This window comes from Vicugna pacos, chromosome 22 (assembly GCF_048564905.1).
Source record: "Vicugna pacos chromosome 22, VicPac4, whole genome shotgun sequence".
Taxonomy (NCBI): Eukaryota; Metazoa; Chordata; class Mammalia; order Artiodactyla; family Camelidae; genus Vicugna; species Vicugna pacos.
The window spans coordinates 8871318-8886935 of record NC_133008.1 but is presented as its reverse complement, the minus strand read 5'-3'; the positions used below and the strand labels follow the sequence as shown (position 1 = coordinate 8886935).

The window sequence follows — 15618 nt, the reverse complement described above, 5'->3', positions numbered from 1 at the left end:
AGCACATCGCCAGTGAGAAACAATAAAATTCCAGTGTTGTGCCAGTGTTGAGTGTTGTCAAGCAATGAGACAGAGTAAGGAACTGAAAATGAGATTGACGGATCAAAGTATAAGTTTATAAAATCATGAATGGATTAGGTAAGAGGAAGAAGAATTTACTCAAATGGATCTGTGGCTTTTATAGCCCCTTAAAAGTTCTAAAAAGGTAAATTTAAGACCAAGGCAGGAAAAACTGCTTCCTGCAGAGGGGAATAAACTTACGAGAGGTGGAACAAGAAGAACATATAAATAAATTGCCTCAAAAAAGCAAGGGCAACTTGAAGATGTGTTTCTGATCTTTGGAACGGACCTGAAAGAGGTTAGCAACACCCTCCATAGCACATCTGTTAGAGTCTCTGTTAAGAATAGAATTTGAAAGAAAGAAAAATACCATGTGATATCACCTATGTGTGGAATCTAAAAAAATAACACAAATGAACTTCTTTACAAAACAGAAACAGACTCACAGATGTAGGAAATAAATTTATGGTTATGGAGTAGGCAGGAGGGATAAAGTGGGAGTTCAGAATTGGCAGATACTGACTATTGTGTATAAAACAGATAAGAAGGCCCTACTGTAGAGCACAGGGAACCATATTCGATACCTTGTAATAGCCCACAGTGAAAATACACATCTGTATAACTGAGTCACTGCTGTACACCGGAAACTAACGCAGCATTGTAAGTCGACTAAACTTCAATTTTAAAAATGAAAAACAAAAACGTAAAATACAAACAAAAGAAGTAGAATCTGAGATGACGAGGACCATAGAGCACATGCAGGGTGCCTGTTCACGCGTGGCCTGTTACACGGGCATCGCACATGCCACGTCTTAGCAGTGTGAGCTTTCCTGCTGTCGCCTTGCTTCACGTTAGGAATTTACCCATATGTTGTCAGAGCCAGACCAAGCTGAAGGGGGCGTTCTCACAGAGCAGAGGTCCACGTGGAGGGCGTCCACATGTAGGGGCAGCCCAGTGCAGAGAAGCCAGAGCCCAAGTGGCCCGGGGAGGGGGGGTTGCTAAAGCCAGAACTGGGTGAGGAGGGTGTACACGAGGAGAGGGGAATCAGTTCGTGGCTTTCGGGATGTAGAGGGAAGCACAGTCACAGGTTGTGTGTGTGTGTGTGTGTGTGTTTGTGTGTGTGTGTGTATGCTCGTATCCTTTGGCTTTCTCCGCAGAGAGTGCTTGGGAGCATCGACACCCAGTAGCAGGGAACACACCTAGCATCTAGATCGTGGCTTTTAAATGCCATTGTCCATTACAAAGACTCAGAGTTCCTTAAGGAAATCCAGGGCTGGGACAGGGAAAATACAAGATTAGCCTGGAACAAAGCAAGGAATTATTCAAAGAACAATGGAGACGTGTCAAAAAGACACAGAAGCCAGCTGGAGTGGTCTCCTCAGGCTCCATCTAAAACAATTTGAGAATGTGACAGTGAATCTATGTATGTTCATGTATAACTGAAAAACTGCTCTGCACCGGAAATTGACACAACATTGTAAACTGACTATATAACTCAATAAAATAAAGTTAAATAAATAAAACAATTTCAACATTGTAACCTATTGACTAACACAGGAAATGTATGTTAATACAAATAAATAAATTGAAAGTCTGAGGAGCGGAATGTCTCCATAGTTTGAAAGTACCTCCCTATAAGATACTCAGTAATTACGAAGGAGAAAAAGAGTAACTTCGGGTGCAGAGGCCTGACAGGCACCACCTTAATCAAGTGGTCAAAGCGTCAGAGGTGATGGAGCCGACTGAAACCGCGCTCTCCCGAGCAGGGCGCGCTGAGTGGAAGGGAGCGTCACTTCTGTGATACTCCTGGCAGAGATGCACAGCTGGAATCTAATCATGAGTGACCAACCGTCAGATAAACGGATTGCTTGAGAGACGGTCTACAAGTAAACAGCTGACCAGTAGTCTCTAGGTTATGTCAAGGTCATGAAAGCCCCAGAAGCCCTGAGGTTTTGTTCCAGGCTGAAGGAGCAGACTTTGGAGATGTGACAGTTACTAAACGTAACACAATCCCAAACTGAGTCCTCTCGCCATAAATAAAAGACACCTGCCAAAGCCTGAATGGATCCCGAATGAAAATGCAATGTATGTTACTATAGTACAGCAACAACGAATCAGCTTTCCTGGTTTCGAGGGTTGTATTGTGAAGGGGGGCGTCCTGCTTGTAAGATGTACGCAAGTGTATGGGGTGACGGGACGTTCAGCTGGTAGCTCGTTTTCAGCTGGTTCAGAGAGACAGGTTCTGTGTCCTGTTCTTCCGTCTTTCCTGTAACTCTTGATTGTTTCTAAGTAAATAATGTTTAGCTTTATATCAGACAAGTTTTCAGAGAAGAAACATGGGTCAGTTCAGAGCAGGACTCACATTGGACTGTGTAGTAAATCTCTTAAAAGAGCTACCCTACGTGTTTGCTCTGTGAGATGGATTGACTCTGAAGTGGAATTTCAGTGTAATGTGATTACTTCATATCTCTGAGTCGTCCTGGGGGGAGCTGGGGGTTATTCGATTTTGTGGTTGTATGTATGTGTGTGTGTCTGTCTATTTTTTCTCACTGCCCTTCTTTTTCTGTGCAACCTCTGCAGGTGATCCACGACTTCTTATTCTCCTTGAAAGAAAGCCCTGAAAAGTTTCAGATTGAAGCCAATTTTCCCCGGAGGGTCCTGCCCTGCATCCCTTCAGAGGAGTGGCCCAACCCGCCGACGCTGCAGGAGGCCGGACTCAGCCACACAGAAGTTCTCTTTGTTCAGGACCTAACAGACGAATGACACTTTTTCTTCCTTTCCTCTTCCACCCCAGTCCCTAAAAGAAATGGAAAAAAACAAAAAATAAGAGAGAAATTCATATTATTATTATTATAATACAATATTTTTTTTAAAAGACTGCTGCATCCTAAGGAAGGATCAGAAACCATGCTGCCTGCAGGAGTCACCACCTGTGTGCACGCGCAAGGTTAGCAGTGAATGTTCCCGCTGGCGAGCTCTCCCTTCCCTTCAGCGTCTGCACCGCGCATCTCCAGCAAAAGGAGGCCTCACCTCCGACCCAGCCGTCGTCCCCACTGGGGAAGGGAGCATTCCTACCAGTTCTTCATTCTTGCTTTTATGGAAAATAAAAGTGAAAAAACCTCCTTCAGCCAGCCACTGCAGCATCTCCTGGGGACTCGCTTCTCCCCCTCTGGAGAAGAGGGAAGAGAAGGCACAGAGCAGAGATGTTCCTTGAACTTCCCACAACTTACGAATAACTTTTAAATTTTTTCAGTTGCTTTGTAATGACCAAAGGAATGAGGCTGACATAGGTGTATTTTTTTCCTTAACATTGTTTGATAAAGAGCCAATTCATAAATCCATGAGCTCATGCCCTGGGCCCCGTAGCCCACGAGAGTGTAATAAAGGTGCCCCTGGCTGGTTTGTGCTTATTTCTGCCATTGTCCCTCTCGTGTTCCCAGAGAGGTGGTTCTTTTTGGTCCAATTCTTGCTGTCCTTCTTGCCTTCTGTGCACCCCACGTGGAGCAGTGGGAGGAAGTCTGGGTTTGGAACCCTACAAAGGCCGTGTATGGATATGCACCCGTGTATGTGCCGTGAACTCCGTGTGGACGCACCTGTGCACACAAGCCAGGCGTCTCCTTGGAGTCGGCCAGGTGGTCATTGTGGGATCTGAACCAAAGGACAGCAGCCCTTCGTTCCTCCTCTGCTGTGTGCACGCTGTCCCGCCTGGCCCTGAGCCACCAGGCTTGGTGCCTTTCCAGAGGACGGGCAGGGCCCGCGGTGGGACCAGCGGCACCACGGCAGAGCGCCCCTCCTGTCTCGTTGGGAGTGTGGTGGTGGTGGTGGTGGTGGTGGTTTGAGGACAGAAAGAACCAGAGCCCTTGAAGGGCGCCGAGCCAGAACGCGGCCTGCGTCAGCCGTTGGAAGGCACATTTCAGTTTCTGATGTAGCCACCTGCTGGAGGCAGTTTTGTCCTCTCCCTCTGTTGCTGTGTTGAAGTAACAGGGTTTTTAACCCCTGGATGCTTTGTCTGTGGTTGAGTTCGTGGGTGCACGGGTCAGGCCACATATGAACAGGTGCCCGCGTGAGCTGACGAGTGTTCCAGAGTGCTCTGCAGCTGGCGCAGACCCGGCACTGCGGGCCCTGAAGTTGCTGCAGGTCGCTAGCGGGCTGTGAGGCCCAGGGTTCCTACCAAGATGAAGCATAGCTTGTTAGATTTGCAGCCTCCAGAGGCTTCCTCTTGCTTAGCTAAAACCTACGGACCATTCTTTAAGGTAGTGGTGTGGCTGCTGCTCCCCGTAGCCCTGAGTGGTTGGGGTGGACCCCAAGGAGCAGGGCGTGGGGCCTCAGGGGTGGCCCCAGGGAAACCTGAGGGCTTCCCGATGGCCTTGGCACAGGAGTCTACAGCACCGTCTCCAGGAAAATCTAATTCTGCTCCTGGCTGCCTGTTCTTCCACTTTCCTGCTGTTCCAAGGCCACACGAGTGGGAAATCACCATCTCACTGCTGTCATGAAATGTACCTGCAGTGATGACCAGGATAAACCTGTTCTCCACCTTACGTGAAGTCTGCTTCCTGCTGACAACCATGCAAAGAGGAGTGCTTCCACTTCGTCTCCCCGTCTGGAATTCATAGTGGTTTCTCTGCAGTGCGCAGGAGGGTACTGAGGACCCTCGCCAGGCTGGCTGTACCAAGTATCTTGCCCACACCTCTTTGGGAAGTTGTAAATTTTTTCCTTAATAACTCAGTCTGCATTTTATTTTATGATGTGCACTTTATGCCTCTCGCCTTTTGATAACTTGTCCAGTGAAAGAGGTTAGATGCCAGAGTATTAAGAGAAAGTCTGTTTGTGCTGGTGCAACTCTTGGGATGGCTTACCCATTTACTTTAAGTTTCAAGAGGCTCCACCTGAAGCCCACACCCCGTTTCTGGTCCATGTTGACCCAGCCCTGCTTTACTCAGACTCGGATCCTGTGTCCTTGACAAAGCTGCTGCCTGGGTGCCATCTCCTTTCCTCTGTGAAAGATGCACATTTTGTCAATGCCAGTACAATCTGTGGACCTCTGGGAACTCGATGGGACTTGAAATGAGAAAACATTGAGAAGCCGGTGATCTGCAAGCATTTTGTTTCCAAATCACCTCTGGGTTATTTCAGCTGTTTCCAAATGGCAAGTCATCAACTAAACAAAAATACTTGTTTCCAGTTTGTTCTGCACTCCCAAGACCGAAGTAGATTCGGCTGAGATTCCGCACGAAATGACAAAGCAAAGACACCTAATTGGAGTCAGTTGAATTTCTGCAGCATCAGTTGGGGCCCTTCTGGCCTTTTTTTTCCACTTCTGCAGAATTTCCTGCAGCAAATACTTTTCTCCTTGCTTGCTTCCACTATGATGTTTGTATAAGAGATGACCAGTGGAGAATATTTATCTCATTAAAAAAAAAAAAGCTAAAAGAACCTAGAATCTTCAACTGAGCAGTCATTATGAAAATTGCTAATGGTGCCAAGGCCAAGGCAAGTTACAGAAAATGACTGTGGGAGAGTCATGACCCCCAGAGTGCAAGACCAGGGGAGTATTATCTGGTGCTTGAACAAGGAGCTCCACTTACAACTGTTGTTTTTTTTTTTTTTAAAGGACTCGTGAGGATGCAGCAACAGGAAATCCATCCACAAAAGGTGCAGTGCCCCAGCTTGTACTGCACCTGAATAGTTACGTGATAATTTGCTGAAAAAACCTAGTGTACTTTAAATTTTTTTCATAAAGGTTTACATTGTATTGTAGGTTAACATTAAATGTTTTATAACAAAAGTTTCCTAAGTTGTGGGTCTTTCTGTCTAGGAGAGAGGTGGTAGATATTTCTCTCTGTGTGAAGGCAAGGTTGGAACACACGGGAGGAGGGAACAGGGTTTTGCATTGCCGAGCAGCAAAGGAGAATGAAAAAGAAACAAGGAGTTAAAATAGATGTTCTGTGATGTGTTCCTGTTAAAAATGGCGGCTCCAGCAGTGGGGGGTGCTGCAGAGAGCTGGCAGATCTGGGTTCAAGCTGGGGCTCCACCGTGACCTCAGACAAGTTCTTTAGCTCCCCTAAGCTTTAGTCTTCCCAATTATTAATGAAGTTAGCACCATGTACCTCAGGATAGGTTTGTAGATAAAGTCAAATAAATGTATATAAAGCTCGTGACTGCACTGATGTCGTCAAGTGTCTGTCCCCCGTTCTCTAAGGAAGTGGATTTTGAAGGTGCATTTCCTTGCAGTAGTAACTGTCAGTTTCTTAAGGAATGTCATTTCTCCTGCTAGAACAGACCTATGTCCTTGCCAGTGAGAGGCTAGGGAAGAGGCACTTTGGACCTAACAGATTCTGGACTACTGGGACTCCCTCCTAGGGCATTTTGGCTTATATTGTCATTTCTGAGAGGAAATTGAAGCCTCAGTTCTTTGCCTTTCTCTTTCCCACTATCCATCCTGGACAAAGAACTTATTTTTTTTTCTGTGAGTTACGGATTCTTGTCACCTTCAGAGTCTTCCCTGTCCCTTACCCAAAGGGGTATTTTTTAAAAATGCACAGCATAAGTGTAAACTACAATGTCTTCTCGGTCTAGTAAGTCTGCAAGATGAGTTTATTCACCTTAGATCAGAATGCACTAAAAATGAACACTCCACAACTGATGGTGAAGGTTACATATGAAAACTTTGCCGTCGATCAACAGTCAAGGAAGATGCAAACTGATGCCAGATACAGCTGGTCTCAAATGCTGGCTGTGGCTGTGGCCAACCGACCTCAACTCTAGGCTTCAGTTTATCTGTGAAACAGGGCCAACTGTAAAGATTCGATGAATTGCAGCTGCAGTGTGTCGTGCAGTTAATGTTGGGTGAAAGGTCTTACTGCTGATTTCCAAACAGTTTATAGTTTGCCCACTGCGTGGATCAAGGGAGGGGAGAAAAAGGGGAGGAGGTAAGGTGAGGCTTTGCTTTTGGGCAAATAGTGCCCGACACTTTTCTTGACATGCTTCTGTCGCTGCAGCTGGAACTCCGTGTGTGCTTTTACCCTGATGGAGCCACGAGCCCCCAGCTCCCAGAGTCCCTTCCTCAGGCCTCTTCTGCCACTTTGACACACTGTCCTCCAGGACGAGTTCCTGGAGCACACGCCATCTGCTTGGGCTACTTTATCCTGTTCTGGTTGCTGCTGGCCATTCTCCAGATGTCGGCAACTGATACATTGCAGCGGCAGCCTCAATGACTCCTGTCCACGTATGTGGGTTCCCTAAAATTCCAGTCCTCCTGCTCCCGATCTGCTTTGTGTGGCAGCTGAGTATGGTGGCCTGGAGTCAATCTGGGTTTGAAACTGCTGCTTGCTGACTGATTCAGGGCAAGTTTCCTCATATATAAACCTCATGGCAGTGCATCCTCGCGAAATCCGTTTTAGCGAGCTGCCGCTATCTGTGAAGTGCCTGGCGTCGGATAGACACTGAGTGCTCGCTTCCTCCCCCCATCCCAGCAGTGCCGGGCGGGCGCCGAGCGAGGCCGCCGCCCCCCAGGGCTGCTTCGCCCTCGGGGCTTCAGAGCCAGTCCCTCTCAGCACAGCCGTTACTGCTACAACTCCACTCTCCCTATTCTGCCCTCAGAACCTGCCTGTCCCTTCCCTCTCATCCTCCTGGAATCGCCTTGGCCTCACTGCAAGCCAGTACTGACTGTCACGAGTCCCAGAGTGAACCAGCCGTCCGGTTTGTCTCTCGCTCCTTCAGCCGCAGGACCCAAGCCCGAGGTCACAGTGAGCCGAGGGCCCTGGGGGTCGAGGCCCGCCCCTGGGATCCAGCTCTAAGAAGCCCCCCGCGTGTCTCCCGCTTAGACGCTGCTCCCCTCTGTCCCCCTTCCCCAAGGCCAAGGCCACCTGCAGCCTCCTCACCCGAAGCCCATCGCAACGGCTTACTTCCTGAGAAAACAGGTCTGGTCACACAACTTCCTCATCGGCCTTTTTCACCTCCAAACTGTTCTGTGATGTCACCTGCTTCCTCTTTCCCTTCTGTCTTGTGGGTGTATTCTTTTTTTAAAGACATGTGACTTAAATCCACAACTTCATAAAGTGTTACCTAAGTGTAAACCAAAACCAAAAGGCAGAACGTCTCATCACCGCAGAAACCTGCCCTGCACGTCTCCCCCTTCAGCAGCCTCTCGGAGACGGCCCACCGCTCTGACTGCTTTCACATAGTTCTGCCTGCTCTTAAACTTCGTATAAATGGACCCACTGTGTATGTGTGTATGCTTTTGTAACTTCTTTTCATGATGGGAAATTTTAGGAAGTTCAAAAAAAAGAAAATTACTCTACCACGCTGTCTAGAGATGTCCATTGTCAGTATTATGACGTATACCTTCCCAGACTTCACTGCATATAAAAATATTTTTGTACAGAAATGGGATAATATTATAAATACTGTGCAGTTTCACACATTCTTCTGTATCTTTTTTAATGGCTGTGCAGCATTTCACTGACTGGATGTATCATAAATTGATCAAAAGGCTCTTGTAACATTTAGATTATTAATTTTTTTTTTGCTTTTCTAGATAATAGATTGATAAACATCCCTGTAGCTAAATGTGCATGTCCATGTTAATTTTCTCAGGAAAAAAAAAATCTAGTTGTGATGTTACTGAGTCAAAAGGGAATGGAAATTTTTACTTTTTAAAATGTTTTTATCTCCAAATTGTAGTCCAGAAAAGTTATTTATACTCCTACCAGCAGTGTGTGCTCAGTTTCCCATCTGTGTCATCATCACCAGGCCTCTCCCAACATGCCCTTTTCAATTGTTTGGATCTCTATCTTCTACCAAAAAATGTTTGGCATCTCCTCCCTTACAAAACCTTAATCTTGCTTTACCCACAAGTCACCACCCTGTCTCCTTCTCTGCCAAGATAGTTTGCACAACCAGCCTCCAATTCTTTCTTAACCTCCTTTATTAATTTTACGTTTCGTCCCCGCTGACTGTGTCTTACGGTCACCCGTGACCTCCTGTTTACCATCTTCAATGGCCTCTTACAAGACATTTCGGAACGTAGGAGCTCCCCAGCTGGTACTTGACGCAGAATGTCTTTTTGTTTCCGTTCCCACAGGTTGGGAGTCAGAATATGTGAATGAGGGCAAAGACTTCACACTTTATCCTGAGGGCCACTGAGGGGTTTAAACCAGGGAAGCACCTGAGATGGGGGTTTGAGAAAGCTGATTCTCCCACTGTGGAGAGATGGTGGGAGGGGCAAGACGGCAGGCACAACTAAGAAGCCACACGATGGAGGCTCAGGTCGGGGGTGACGTGGGGGTGGAGAGAAGCTAATGACGGACTGAGCACTATTTAGGGGACATAATGACCAAGACTTGGAGGCTGATTACATATGGAGGGTCAAGGAGAGTGAGAAATTGAGAGCGATGCCCCCAACAACTGAACTTAGGAGCAAAGTCACTGGTGACCTTGGCAGGTGCTGTTTCAGTGGAGAAGTACGCTGTCAGAGGCAGAAGTAACGCATGGGAGATGAAGTGGAAAGATTGAATATAGGCAGCTCTCAGAAAATGCTGGTGACAGGGTTAGGGGGAAATAGGGTAAGTCAGAGAGGAGCCAGGACAGAGGGAGGGTTATTTGTTTTAAGGTAAGGAGAGGCTGCATTATGTTTAAATGCTAAAAGCAATGAGAGTTTAGAGGCGCCCAGCTAGCTCAGCCGGTAGAGCATGAGACTCTTAAAAGTAATGAGAGTTTAGAGAAAGAGGCTGAAGGTGCACAGAGAAGGGATAAGAGAGAAAGATGTCCCTGGGGTGGTGGCAGGGTGGCCTTAGGAGAAAGGATGAAAGCAGAAGTCAGTGCGTTTGAAGGCAGAAGTTGAGGGTGTCCCCATGTGATGATGTCTGTTCTCTCTGTCAGGTTGAGGGGAAGTGATGGGGCCAGAGGTCTGAGAAGACTGAGGAAGATTTGAAATAGCACTTTCAGGGGAGTGGGGACAGCTCAGTGGTAGAGTGCACACTTAGCATGCACCAGGTCCTAGGTTCAATCCCCAGTACCTCCATTAAAAAAAAAGAGAGATTAAAAAAAAATTCATGCTTCTGCAATAGCTATTTTAGAAAGCAGGACAGAGTATAGGAAGACTTAGAAGCCTTTTTCAGCAAACGGAGGGCCCAGGTGAGAGTCAGATGGTGAGAGACCAGAATACACGGTGGGAGTCAGCACAGAGAGCCTCCAGTCTACCTGCTCACAGCTGCCAATTTCTTTTTGAAAACAGAGGCCTCATGGGAGCGTTCAGAGGCTCCCATCCCCCCAATCTAGAAATCTGGGGCCTTGTGGAACTTCATAACTTCATTTTCCTCCGTCCCTCCACATGGTCACCTTAAGTCGCCAAACAGATCTCATGATTGTCCCCTAGACACAGCAGGCATTCTCCCGCCTAAAGCTAGACCAAGACAACTCATGTTCAAGAGAAACGGTTTAAAGGATAGACTGTCATTTTTTCAAACTCCTCTGATTGCCAGGAAGTAAGTGTCTAGAAAACCACATGATGCTAGTCTTCTAGAATCACATTTATAAGACTTTTGTTTAACTCCAGCTTCTTTACAACCCAGATACTGGCAGGGAGAGTGGATGTAAATCATCACGGCCTGGCATAGCAATTTAGACCCACACAGCCACGTGCCTGGATGTTCTCACGGCTCTTACCTTCTGGTGTCTGTCTCCAAAGAGGCCTTTCATTGGCAAGCAACAAACAGGGAACCCACTCTAGCTAATTTAAGGAAGAAAACTGATGTTTTGAAAGGCTGAGGGGTAGGTCCCAGAATGGAAAGCCAGACCTCGGAAGGGCCAAGGTCCAGGTTTCAGCAAGGGAGGGCGGAGGGCCGTGTGGGAAGGGCTTTGGCGGGGGCAGAGGGCACACTTCCCATGCCAGGACTCCCGCCTGGGGAGCATGCCTGGCAAGGCGAGTGGACTAAGGTTTCTGTGCCCGGTTGCACCCCACACAACGAGGCAGAGCATTTTCTTTTAAAAAGTTGCAGAAAAGTGTAAAGACAATAACTGTGACTCACATTCCCACCACCCAAGATTATTAACATTCTGATTTGGGCATATTTGCTTCCAGCTTCTTTTTTTTTTTTTTCTGTGGGTGTACTTTGGTTAAAATTACCTGAAATGTTTGTTTATTTGCTCAAATAGATCTATTCCTGCAGACCAGATGTAGCTCATTTCTGGCTGAGCGGGGCCCCGTGCCAGGAGCCTCTGTGGTCGGGGGGCGCTCCCAGCCTGCCCATCTCTGTCAGAGCATCTGCGGTCACAGTGACTGTGAAGGCCAGCGGGGCAGGGGGTTCCCAGCACGTCAAAACTGCAGGGGCCCTGGAGTGGGGACGCAGAGGCATCACCATACAAAAATCACTGGTAATGGGAGAGAGAACAGTTCATGTCACTCTGCTGGGACCCTGCAAAGAGAGGGCAGGGTCTGTGGAAGGTCACCTGGACCTGGGGACCAGGGTCAGCTTCCCACACGTTTTTCCTCCCAGCCTTGCCCTCATCCATTCAGAAAACATTCAGGGATGCTTACTGTGGCCTGGCTCCTGATAGGGTCTGGGAATGCGGGGACTGTGATGGCCCTTGGTCTGGTGAGGAGAGATGCGGCAACCAGCAGGATTCACGTCAGGTGAGACAGCGGCGTGGGGTGCGGTGGGACCCCAGGGCCGAGTGCGACCTGCTCTGGCTTGAGGGAGGGGTCTGAGGAAGCTCTCTTGAGGAGGGACCGCTCAAGCTGGGCTTCGGGAAGGGAGCACGCCCACCAGGAGGAGAGAATTTAGAGCATCTGAAGCAACTTAGTGTGGTTCATGGGCCAAGGGAGCCGCTCCCCTCCCTGAGCGCCAATTCTCAGTCTCCTCAAAGGGAACCGTGAGGACGGTAGGAACAGCTTTACAGTCAAGAAAACAGAAGGATCCCATGGGAGAGAACGTGGCAGCATGTGGGGGCTCATGAGATGTGAGCAGTCTTCCAAGCAGAGAGGACGGCCCGCACCATGCAGGGGTGAAAACAGGGCACATTGGAAAAACCCTGGGAACCTGGGGGTGGCTGGAAGGGAGGCGGCAGGGGCGGGAGCTGACGGGAGGCTAGATGGGGTGCTGCTTCTTCCACTGCCTCTGGATGGGGAGGCCCAGGAAGAGCAGCCTGGAAACCCCTTCCTCTGACACCGTCCATTTTTCTCTGAAATAACAAAGGAAGTTTATATTTGGGGCTGAAGTCAGTCTCCCCATTCAAATAAGAGAAAACGAAAAGTCAGCAAAACTCCTTCTGTGTCTGTCAGCCCCCAGAGGACCCCTCCAAGGGACAGAGGTTTCCACCACCTGTTGCTCCTGGGAAGAGGTAGGTGGCAGTGGCGGGGAAGGGCCCGCCACCGCCTGGAAGAGGGGGAGGAACAGTGTGAAGGGAGGCCTCCGCTAGGCCTTTCAGAAGTAGAGTCTCTGACGTGGGGCAGGTAGAGGTGGAGACTACGAGGCTGCCCGGATTCTCCCACTTTGCACCTGGGCCTGGATCCACACCTCTCTGAGCCTCAGTTCCTCCAAATGGAACCTGAAGATAATAAATACCTCAACTCAGGGTGTTCAGTAAACGAAACACTATGGGAACTGGCCCCTGCCTTCCTCTCCAGCTTCACCCTGGGCTCCTGCCCAGACTCATTCTTGCCCCCGGGCCTTTGCGCAGTCTGTTCCCTCCCTCTGGGCTGCTCTTGGCCTGACTAGCTCCTTCCCATCACTCAGGTCTCACTAATCTCAATGTTGCTTCCTCCGAAAGGCCACCCCTATGTCAGGGCACACGTGCCCCTGAATTCTCCCTCAAGGCCCTTGTTATAATTTGAAACAATTGCTTACTTGGATGTTGTCTGTTTCTCCTTCTGGAATGCCAGCTTCCTGGAGGCAGGAACTTTATTTCACTCACTGGAGTTTCCCCAGTGCCTAGAACAGTGCCTGGCTTTGGGCAGAAGCACTCAGCCAGTTTTTTGAGTGACAAGCCAAGCACCCCACCAGGCCTTGAGGATCCAGTGGCAACTCAGCCGCCTTCATAGAATGTCTAGGCTGTCATACCCTCTGCGCCCAGAGAAGGACTCTGAACGTTCTACCCACCAGCATACAGGTTGAGCTCAAAGGACACTGAGGCCAAAAGTGGTGGGAGAGCATCCAGTCCTTGAGCCCACCCTCCTCCTTGCAAGGACAACTTGCAGTGTGTGCCCCTTGGAAATATGTTGCCAATTATACCAACTGTTATTAAAATAAAGATAGGCTTCACTGCCAATTTATTCACTCCAAAAAATGGCCACAATAGGCCAGGCACTGTTGCAGTTGGTGGCAGACAGATCTTTTGATAGAAAGGAGGAAACCAGAATGACCTCCTACGCCCACCTCTGACACGTAGGAACAGAACAGCAGCCCAAAGATGAGAGGATTTTACTCTGATTCATAATGTCGAATTTTTACCCAAGTTCCCTTTTTCACTTTCTATTTTGAAATAAATATAGATTTGTAGGAAGTTATAAAAACATTACAAAACGTCTCATGTACCCTGAGTTTCCCTCAACGATAACGTCTTGTATAAGCCCAGAAAACTGACATCGACACCATCCACAGACTTCACCGGTTTTCCACGCACCCATTTGTGTGTGTGTGTGTAGTTCTGTCAACTTCATCACCTTTGTTAATTCATGTAACCACACCACAATCAAGGTACGGAACTCTTTCATCTCCACAAAGATCTTCCTCCTGCCACCGCTTGGTAGCCACCCCCCACCCCACCACCGTATTCCCCGTCTGTAACCCCTGGCAACCACTGATCTGTTCCTCATCTCTCTAATGCTGTCATTTCAACGGCGTTATAAAAGTGGAATTACACGTCACCTTTGTGATTGGCTTTTTTCACTCAGCATAATTCCCTTGAGGTCCTCCAAGCTGTCAAACGTATCAGTAGTTCATTCTTTTTTACTGCTAAGTGGTAATCCATGATCTGGATGGACCACAGTCTATCCATTTACTCACTGACGGACAATTTGGGTTGTCCCCAATTTGGGGCTATTTTAAGAAGAAAAGTGGCTATGAACGTTTGTGTATATGTTTTTGGGCGGACACGTTTTCATTTTTCTGGGATAAATGCCCAGGAGCGCACTTGTTGGATCATATACTCAGTGTATGTTTCGTTTTATAAGAAAATGCTGGGCTGTCGCCATGGTGAAGCGGGGCAAAGCGGCCAAGCAGGGGCTGCCACAGCTCTTCAAGAGCCACCAATTTGCCACTCACTGGGGCTTCATTCCTCTCATGATGTACCTGGGATTAAAGAGGGGTGCAGCTGGAATGGCTGAGCCAACCATTGTGAACTTGCTTTGAAGACCGAGGCCTGGTCACCTGGATTTGGAAGCAATCAGTGGACAGGAACAGTGTGGAAGGTGTGTGCTCTCCCTGGGATGAGCTGGGACCTCATTCAGATGTTCACCAATTGATGGCTCAGGGCTCTTCCTTCACAGGCGCATCTCTACTGACATGATAGACTATATCAAAATTAATATTTTAAACAATGTTTTAAAAAGTAGAGACAGCCAAACTGTATTCCAGAATGACTCTACTGAACATTCCCACCCACAATGTATGAGAAAGCCAATTTCTCTGCATCCTTGCAAGAATTTTATATTGTCACCATCTATTACTTTCATTGTTTTAATAGGTGTAATTATCTTATTGTGGTTTAATTTCCATTTCCCTAATGGCAAGTGGTGTTGAACACGATGCATAGTAGCCTCTTTGCTAAAATGCATGTTGGTATCTTTTGCCCATGTTCTAACTGGATTGTTTTTCATTGAGTTTGGAGAGTTGTTTATGTATCTGACAGAAGTCCTTTGTCAGGTTTGTGACTTGCAAATTAAGTTTTTAATTCTTGATGAAGTCCAATTTATCAATTTTTTTCTTTTATGGATTGTGTTTTTGGTGTCACGTCTAAGAACTCTTCTCATAGCCCTGGATCCTAGTGAAGATTTTCACTTGTTTTCTTCTAAACGTTTTCTTTTTCTTTTTTCCTTCTTTTTTCGGAGGGGTGGGGGTTAGTTTATTTATTTAATGGAGGTACTGGGGATTGAACCCAGGACTTCGTGCCTGCTAAGCCCACACTCTACCACGGAGCCATGCCCTCCCTCACCAGACATTTTCTGGTTTTACGTTTCACCTTTAAATTTATGATCCATTTTGAGTTCACTTTTGTATAAAGTATGAGTTTTAGTTCAGGAATCCTTTCTTTCTGCTAATGGATGTCCAAGTACTCCAGTGCTATTTGTTAAAAATTAACGGTTCTTCACTGGATTTCCAAAACTCAGTCGGTGGTACTTGTGTGGGTCTGTTTCTGGGTTCCTTATTCTGTTCTGCTGATCCACTTGTCCGTCCCTCTGCTGATAAGAAACGTCTTGATGGATGCATCTTACAGTGAAGGCTGATAATCAGGCAGCGTGATCCTTCTCACTTGATTCTTGTTTTCCAACATTGTCTTAGGTATTCAGATTTCTTTGCCTTTTCATATAAATTTTAAAATAAGCATGTCTGTATTTCAAAA

General features: G+C 47.5%; 1 protein-coding gene and 1 pseudogene across 1 annotated transcript in view; both read left to right on the top strand.

The window, feature by feature from the left end:
- The window catches only part of FAF2 (Fas associated factor family member 2), a 45022-nt gene extending 41552 nt beyond the window's left edge, over positions 1-3470 (top strand). Inside the window, exon 11 of the mRNA XM_006198954.4 lies at positions 2641-3470. Coding sequence (XP_006199016.1) covers positions 2641-2823 — 183 coding nt within the window. The 3' untranslated portion in view covers positions 2824-3470. The remainder of the gene's footprint in view (positions 1-2640) is intronic.
- Positions 3471-14249: 10779 nt separating this feature from the next.
- LOC116285023 (mitochondrial import receptor subunit TOM7 homolog pseudogene) lies at positions 14250-14408 on the top strand (annotated as a pseudogene).
- The last annotated feature ends 1210 nt before the right edge of the window (positions 14409-15618 follow it).